The 9,228-nt window shown below is 47.7% G+C and overlaps 1 protein-coding gene across 1 annotated transcript in view; it reads right to left on the minus strand.

Moving 5' to 3' along the window:
- The window catches only part of LOC129683819 (aldehyde oxidase 2), a 71,756-nt gene extending 66,720 nt beyond the window's left edge, over nucleotides 1-5,036 (minus strand). Inside the window, exons 1-3 of the mRNA XM_055616801.1 lie at nucleotides 4,980-5,036; nucleotides 2,439-2,496; nucleotides 919-1,015 (exon numbers count right to left, since the gene is read on the minus strand). Of these exons, the coding sequence (XP_055472776.1) occupies nucleotides 919-1,015; nucleotides 2,439-2,496; nucleotides 4,980-5,036 (212 nt within the window). The remainder of the gene's footprint in view (nucleotides 1-918; nucleotides 1,016-2,438; nucleotides 2,497-4,979) is intronic.
- Nucleotides 5,037-9,228: the final 4,192 nt, after the last annotated feature.

Below are 9,228 nucleotides of genomic sequence, written 5' to 3' on the forward strand. Positions count from 1 at the left end.
CCAAGTGACGCAACTCCATCCTGCCCCGTGGAGGACCAGGAACTAAGAAGGACCAGGAACTAAGAAGGGCAGCTCTGACAGCTCTGATGAGCCAGGGGACAGCAGGGACAATTGGTGTGAGGAAGTCAGGTCCTCTCTGCTCACCCTGTGCCACCTGTGAGAACTGGGGATCCTTCATGTGAACCCAGACATTCCCGACACCAGAAAATCCTTACGGTCTTAAAAAAGATCCCCCTAGGAACAGTGGGAATGGACCCATGTCACCAGAAGGGTGGCTGGACTTCTATTAGTCTTCATTAGAGAGATTACCTCATTGCAAGCAAAGGTTGTTTCCCTTTTGCCCGTATCAGTGCATTCTACATTCATTTCTTTGCTAATTTAATTGAAAGCCATTTAGCCATGTTGGGGATCTGTGCTCTGATAAAGCCATCTTGGTTTGCACCAATGATGTAGATGAAGCTCAAGCTGTAGACTCTGACTCCTACTTAAGAGGGTGAGGTCATGGCCCAGGCCTTGCTCTGCAAGGTCAGTCCAGTTCAAGAACAAAGAGAGCATTAGTTTCCAGGCTAGAAAAATACGGGTTCAAGTTGTTGATCATCAGGCTGTTTGTTACATGACCTTGATCAAGTCACCTCTCCTTTTTGAGCCTCAGTTTCCTCAAGTACGAAATAAACTGTTGCCTTGTCTTGGTTCTTAACCTGAATACACAGATGGGCCTTGGGAGGTCATGGTCTCCTGGAAGTGATTTGGAGAAGGCTTACATGTTATCAGAGTACAGGGCTCACAGCATTTGTGGGGGTTTTCAGTGGGAGCGAAGATGGGGGAGGGTGGGCATGGAGAACTGGTCTTTTTTAGTTATGATAGAGAAGACAGGCAGGGCCAGGCCTCACTTCCGGCTTCTGCCCCTCGGGTAGCTACCTTGTCTTCTTGCACACCGGATCATGCTGGGACACCATCACAGTGCAGGCCCCACAGCCTCCTGTTCCACAGGCATCCTTGGCTCCTGTGAGGCGTACTGGAAGGGAGAAGTCAAGGAAACGGTGCGAAGTGGACACGTTGCCTCTGAGACGGCTGCTTCCCTAGGGTGTCATCAGTGGGAAGGTCTTTATGGGGTGAGACCCAGCCTGAGAAGCCATTGGTTAGCTGTGTGGCCCTGGATACCTGAACCCATGCTGGCTTGTTTCCATTTGAGCTCATTACTTCCAGCTTACTGTAGACATCTTAGGGGTGAAGGTAAAAGTCCTTGGACAAACCCTACTTCAATAAAAGGCATTCTCATGTCTTCTTCTGGTTCTAATCATGGAACTGGGAGGGGAGAACTATTTTTAAAAACTCAATACATTGTTAGTTTTGCTTTGTAATAAGCCAGGCACTGAAACTCAGCCTTCTTCTGGCTGCAGTGCATCTGAAAAGGGGCGTGATGACTCTCTAGATCTCTTACCCCTGCCCTCACCGTGAGCACCCTCCTGCTCTAACTCCCTCCAGGTAATCCCAAAGCCGGGCTCTGTCTTGGCTCTGTCTCTATACTTATCCTTCTCCCTAACTGTGTTTCCATATAAATTCGGTCAGCGGTGACTAAAAAAACTTTAAAACTCACCGACTCCTTGGTAGTCTCTCTCTCTTTTTCTAATGGTGCTGTTGGGCCATCCTTTCAAATGTGGATCAGAGGGGTTATGTAAGTGAAGGAGGGGCTGGGTGAGAAACTGAGATCCTGAGTCTCCTGTCGGAGGGGACCAGGGACAGGCCTCACTCAGCACGAAGAACAAGCATTGTGTGAAGGGCTGGCTACCATTCCATTTGCCACAACAAAAGGAAGTCTGGATTATTTAAAACATAAAATGCTCTGACTTTCAAATATTGACGGCTAACCAGAGACCACGTAGTGTTTTACACAAAACTTGCTCAGAGGCAGTTTCACCAATTTGTTATTCCTGTCAGTTAGTTTCATTATTTATATTTTTGGCTTCCCCAAGCAATCCATCCATTAGGCTTACTAATTAAAATATGTTTATCAACATGAAGATCTATGGTCCAGCATATAAGATGGTGGGGAAAATCTGCTGTAAGAAAACAAGGCAAAGAAATATTTCCCCTTGTAATATCTAATCCCTGAATCTGATAATTTGGTTCTGTAAAGGGCAGGTCACCGGCAACTGAAACCTCTATTACATAACACTCGGGTGGCTCAGTAGGGCCTAAACAAATCACTTAGCTTCTATTTCATGCTATTCAATCACACACAAGCAAAGCTGGGAAACTTCCTCCTCTCTAAACCATCCATCCCAATTAACCTGATATTCTTAGAGCCACTGCCAAAAGCAAATAGCAAGCAAGGGCCAAAGAGCTGGCTAGAGACCATCACCCCTCACGACCGTAGCAGCTTAAGCTCCCTAAGTTCTGTAAGGCATGCAGAGACACGGCTGTGAGCAAAAGGGTCCGGCTCTTTCTCAGGAAGACCAGCAGAGTGACTTCTGGGTCCACATTCTTCTCTGTCACCTGGGTTGGAAACAGGAGAGATTATGGGAGTGAATGGATGACTCAGCAGGATGTCTGTGGCCATCTGGCCAGAAGCTCTGAGGGGAAACGGAGTTCACGTGTATTTATCAGGGCAGGAGCCTGTATACAGGAGTCCTTGGAAGAATTTTTAACTTGGATTGTGCTTGTTCGGGGAGGGAAGGTGGCTGGGATGTTTCTGCCATCTCTGGGACGCCTGGTAGGGAACATTTGATGGTCTCTGGGGTCTGGAGTTTGTCACAGAAAGTCGGGGGGCAGGGGAAATGGAAGTTACTGTCGCCCTGGAGAGGCTCTGGGGCCTGCTGGTCCTGACATTTGAGTGGCCTGCTCTAGTGTGGGACATTAGAGTTATGTTCACACCAGAAGTCACCCAGGCACTTTCTTGTTTCCTCTTTCCCATTTGTTTCCTTTAGGATAGTCACTGTGCTTTAGCTTTGGGGTGTCATATGAACAATGCTAGCCATTCTGCCACGTGACAGGAAAGGAAATTTTGGTACAACACTAGCTTCTTCCTTTCTCCTCAGAAGAGAGACAAACACTTTTGCACACTCAAAGAATAGAATCTATAGGAAGATGCATCTACGGTGAGAACCCCTGACCCATTCTCTGGGGCACGGGGGAGGTGCCTCATCAATGGAACAACAGCAAAACCTCCCCTCTGCTGACCTCACTCTCTCCTAAGGCCCTTTAAAAAGGGCACGGTCGGTCATGCACACCTCTAATCCCTGCACTCAGGAGTCAGAGGCAGGAGAATCTCTGTGAGTTCGAGGCCAGCCTGGTGTACAGAGCAAGTTCCAGGACAGCCCAGGCCACACAGAGAAACCCTGTCTCAAAAACAAACCATCAAACAAATAAAACAGCAACAACAACAAAACCAAAAAAGGAAAAACCAAAACTGAAACAGCTACCGAGAATGCGATCAGCCCCCACCTCCACACGTTAAACAACAGACCCCCACCACACACTCTCCTCCCTCTCCTCCCCTCCCCTTCCTTCCGTCCTATCACCTGACTTATCCTCTGTTCTGACTACAGCCTGGTCACTCTGGGCTCATAATTTGATCTGGAGGCAGGTTGGAGCGGTGGCTCAGTGGTTAAGAGCACTAGGCTGCTTTTCCAGAGGTCCTGAGTTCAATTCCCAGAAACCACCTGGTGGCTCACAACCATCTAGAGTGGGATTCCCTCTGCTGAGTACATGAAGACAGAGCATTTATAGACATAAAATACATGAGTAAGTAAGTGGTTTGATCTGGAGCTGAGAGGAAGGAGTCCATCCGGCTTTTGGGCCTCTAGGGGCTAGGTCAGCGGGAAAGCCATTAATAATAATTCAGCTCACTATTGATGGTCACAGAAGAATGTGGCGATGGCTGCCTGGGAGGCTACTTTTGGGAGAGAGCATGTGCAGGCATATAGGGAGCCCTGTGGGCTCTGGCTGCTTCCCAGCACCGGTTCCTGAGGTGGGGTAGACATGACTGAGTCCCTGCTAGGTGTGTGGGGTCAGAGGTTTGAGAGGTTCTTGGAGTGGAGTGGCAAGATTCCAGAGAAGCTGTGTGTCCTTGGAAGACAGAAAGAGGCTCATAATAGGAAGGCCTGGGCACTAAAAGTAGCCAGTGTCCTGTGTGAGGGGGTGGCGAGGCCAGGAAGGAGGCTACCAGGGAAAGCAACACCTGAGAGGCCCTGTCCCTGTCCATATACATCCCCAGAACAGGCTGCAAGGCAGAGAACAAGGGGCCTTCAGGCTGACTGCACTTAATTTCAGCAGTTCTGCATAGTGGGCATTCTATAAAGCATAGGTTCTCAACCTGTGGATTGTGACCCTTTTGCAAGTTGAATGACCCTTTCACAGGGGTCACCTAAGACCCTCGGGAAACACAGATAATTACATTATGCTTTGCAATAGCAGCAAAATTACAGTTGTGAAGCAAGAAACAAAAGTAATTTTATGGTTGGGGGTCACCTCAGCATGAGGAACGGTATGAAAGGCCACACAGCATGAGGAAGGCTGAGAGCCACGGCCATAGGGAAATTGATTTGATAAACAGAAATACGAAGACGGATCCATTTAAAAACTTGTGGAGTCTGAAACGCAAACCGTGCTACAGGGCGGACTGCTCCCACCCACGACAGAAGCAGCTTTCCATTTTCACAACAGCTGTGGGAAGCCAAGGAGGACTCCGAGGCTCAGGGAGGTGAAGCGCTAGGTCTGGGGTTATACAGTGAAGCGCAGTGCAGTGCCGGAGCGAGTTGACGGACAGCACCGGGGGGGTGTGCACAGACTCCAGGCTTTCCTGCCTTCCCTGCCAGGACCCAAGCGTTGACTGAGAGGAGAAAAGGCAGGTCAGGATGGGTTCCTAAAACTGAGCTTCTTACCCAGATTGGAGAGGCTCAGTCCAGATTCCCCAGAGTGGCCCGGAAGCCTGGGGTTTCCTGCTGCGAGCCACGGGGCTAATTCTACCCGCCACTTACCTTCCTCCCATTCACAAAGAACACCAGCTCATCCGAGCTCTGGGATGGGCAAGACATGCCTCTGTAAATTTGGCCTCCTGGCTCTAGTCAGAAACACTGTTCGATACCAACTCCAGAAGTGACCAGAAAAGACTGAGATGGAAGCAGCTAGAATCTCTCCCCAGTGGAGGCAGGCAGCCTGGAGCCTCTCATCAGGGACAGCTTGAGGCGGAGAGTTCCTTGCTTCATGGCTCTTTAAAAGGCTAGGGCCCTGTGGCCTCTTAATCCCATGCTTCACCTCCCACCATCCCTGGCAGAGGGACTTCATTCTTCTCAAAGGCTAGCAGTAAGCTCCCAAGGCTCCCCCTCCCCCTCTCCCCAGCTTGTTTCTCATTCTTCTGATGATGCCTCCCAGGGAAACATACAGATGAGCTCAGTCTGTGCTCTACTTGAGGCGAAGGTCTGGCGCTTCTGCATCCTTCCCGCTTCTTCTCTATGCTCAAGACCATTCTGTACTGTCTCAGAAGAAACTAGGAACTAGGCCAAGGTCTCCTGGGTTGAGACAACGCTAAATGTACAGGCAGGCCCATGACGAGAAGATCATGCGCTAGCATGAAAACCCTCCAGCTGCATCTACAGATAAAACCACTCCTGTTTCACTGTTTAGCTAAAGTGATGCCCAAGGCTTGCTGCTTTTGTGGTCTGGTTTCAGGAGAGCTGGCGGGTCCTCTCTTTCCTAGAATATCCTTCATGAGGCCATGAGCGCTATCACTGGAGTAAATCCTTGATGTCAAGAAGAGCATTCACTGTGTGGCACAGCTTCAGGCCAGCACTTCCTCTTTTTCAGTCTACTCACATGTAGCTTCCTCCTGTCACAGAGTCCAGCAAACGCCCCCAATCAAATGTGGCTCTCAGCTCTCACATTTCTTGACATTTCTAAAGACTAGCTCTTCAGGCTTTTCTCTCTTCATAGATCTACGGATGTGTTCATGTGGCTAAGTCACATTAAGAAATTGCCGAACAAATTGAGTTAAGTTTTTGGGAGGGGGAGTTGGAGATCTCTGTCAATTTGACAGGCCCTCCAGGTTAGCATTTTGGTCTTGTCCTGCTCTTCAAAAAACCCCCAATAGCTCTCTGAGGCCTGGGATTCCTCATTCCTCCTCTACCACCTCGTCCTCCACTTCTTCCTCCTCCTGCTCTTTCTCCTTCTCCTCTTCTTCCTCTTCCTCCTCCTCCCGATCATCATCATCAACAACAACAATAACAAAGTCTCACTGTGTAGCTCTTGGCTGTCCTGGAACTCTCTATCTTGGCCTTAAACTCACAGAGACATGCTTGCCTCTCCCTCCAGAGTTCTGGGATTAAAGGTGTGGTCTACCATGCTGGCCTGCTTACTTGGGTTCTGTGTTCCATTTCTTTTTTGCTTTTTCCACTACAGAGTAAGCTCCAGGAAACCGGGGATGTAATACTGTGCCCCCAGGGCCTATTAAAAAGATTAGATGACTGGAGAAGGTTCTCCCATCTCTGCAATGACAATGGACTTCTTCCTCCCCATTCTTCATTGCTCCCCCTCCCCTTTCTGTTTACCACCAGAACAGAGGAGGCTTCCTGAGGAAGAGACAGTAGGCCTGAAAGGTGAATGGGAACTGAGACCTGAGACTGGCAGGCTGGGGAAGAGGAGCCCATGGTGACACAGGCCCTTTCCATGGCCACCTTCATTTAAGGGGAAATGCAAGGATCGTTTTTAAGGGTTTACATGCTCTGCAGCACTGTACTTTCCATTTTGGGTAATGGCAACTTGTATCTGCAAAAAATACAGGGTTGTCACGCACAGGATCTCCTGAGCTGTTGGTGATAGAAACACATGTATCATGGTGCTCCAAAAAATATTTATTGTAGTTAATCCCCCAAGGACAAGTATTCAGAGGAGAAAAAGGGTTTTGTGTACTGAGGTTGGATTAAGGTATTAGATTCAGGTGATATGAAAGTACTCTGGATCAGGTAAACAAATGTATTAATTTCTGGGAAACAGAAAACCGACCTAAATTCTCCAGAGAAGTGTTTCTTAAGCAAAGAAAACTTTGTTTGCATGAACTCTTGGGATGTAAACAGATCATGGAAAATGTGCTGTTGTAGTCAGGAGATCAGGCGAGGCCTTTGAGCCTCTGATTTTCACCCTTACCACAACCCTCCTTGGTGCTCAGGTGCCCAGTTTGGAAACTATCCACTTTAGAATGAACAAAAGGCTCTATGGTAAGAGGGTGAGATGCAGATTTTTGCCAACCTTTTCTTCACTCTTAAGTCTTAGTCAAGACAATGGGATAAACAGCTACTTTTGTTTTCTGTACAGTTTCTTTTTTAAATCTTTTAATCTCTTATTTATTCTTTGACAATTTCATCCATGTATACACTGTATATACTGTATTCATCATCTCTACCCCAAGTCCCCTCTCAGCTCTCCCAACCTCTGCCCTCAACACAGACCCTTCCCACCTACATATCCTTAATTTTAAACAAGTTTGTAACACATTGATTCCAACTAAAGGTGCTGGAATATTGAGCAGTCTGGTTGGCTTGATCTTATGTAGGTCTTGTGCATATAACTCACCACTGTGAGTTCATAAATATAATGCCTGTGTTATATTCAGAAGACAGCATTTCATAGCATTCTACTCCTGTTTCTGAGGTGTTCCCTGAGCCTTGTGGGAGGCGTTTTATACAGCTGTCTCACTTAGGGCTGAGCACCAAGACGTCACTTATTCTCAGCATTTTGGTCAGTTAATAGTCTCTGCATTAGCCTCTGACCAATGCAGAAGGGCAGTGTTAATCTGTGAGTACAAACATAAATAGCTTTTAATTAATTAACTAATTACACACCCTGACTGTAGTTTCCCCTCCCTCCTCTCCCCTTGGTCCTTACCCCCAACTTCCCCTCCCCTCCTCTCCACTCCTCCTCCCTTTTTCTTCAGAAAAGAAGAAGCCTCCCGTGGATATAAATTAGCCTTTGCATATCAAATTGCAGTATGAGTAGGCACATCCTTTCCTACTGAGGCAACATGAAGCAGGCCAGTATGGGGAAAGGGTCCCAAAGGCAGGCAATAAAGTCAGAGAGCCCCTGCTCCCACTGTTAGGAGTCCCACATGAAGATCAAGCTACACAACTGTTTCATATGTCCAGAGGTCCTAGGTCAGTCTCACACAGGCACCCTAGTTGGTGGTTCAGTCTCTGTGGTCCCCTATGGGCCCAGGTTAGTTGATCCTGTAGGTTTTATTGTGGTGGCCCTTGACCCCTCTGGCCCTACAATCCTTCCTCCTCCTCTTCCTCAGAATTTCCCAAGCTCTGCCTAATGTTTGGCCATGGGTCTCTCCATCCAGAGAGGCTGGGTGAAGCCTCTCTGTTGATGGTTATGCTAGGCTCCTGTCTGCAAGTATAGCAGAATATCATTAACAGTGTCAGGGGTGGGCTTCCTCTCGTGGCATGGATCTTAAGCTGGACCCGTCATTGGTTGACTGTTCCCTCAATTTCTGCTTCATCTTAACCCTGCAACATCTTGTAAGCAGGACAAATTGTAGGTTGAAGGTTATATGGCTGGGTTGGTGTCCCAATTATTCCATTGGAAGTCTTGCCTGGTTACAGGAGATGGCTGGTTCAGGCTCCATATCCTCCATTGCCAGGAGTCTTAGCTAGGGTCACCCTCAGATTCCTGGGAGTTTCCATTGCCCAAGGTTTCCAGCTCATCCCAGAGATGCCAGCCTATTCCAGTTGTATCTACCAGTACTCTCCTCCATCCTTCCCTCACATGATCCCTCCTGTTCCCACCCCACTCCCTCCCCTGTCGAGATTCACACATTCCCTACTGAGCCCTCCTTGTTAGGGTCTATGGATTGTAACTTTTTTTTTTTTTTAACTTTATGGCTAACATCCACATATAAGTGAATACATACCATATGTGTCTTTCTTCATCTGGGTTACCTCACTTAGGATGATCTTTTCTAGTTCCACCCACTTGCCTGCAAATTTCATGATTTTTTTTTTTTTTAAAGCTAAGTAATACTCCATTGTGTAGATGCACCACATTTACTTTACCCATTCTTTGGTAAACATTCTTTGAGGAACGTCTAGGTCTTCTCTAGTTTCTGGCTATTAGGACTAACACTGCTATGAACATAGTTGTGCAAGTGTCTTTGTTGTATGGTGGTGATAGATATGGTGAGCATCTTTTGGGCATATGCCCAGGAGTGATATGGGTGGGTCTTGAGGTAGATCTATT

The sequence above is a fragment of the Psammomys obesus genome, unplaced genomic scaffold (assembly GCF_907164565.1).
Source record: "Psammomys obesus unplaced genomic scaffold, mPsaObe1.curated_primary_1811, whole genome shotgun sequence".
Lineage (NCBI taxonomy): Eukaryota > Metazoa > Chordata > Mammalia > Rodentia > Muridae > Psammomys > Psammomys obesus.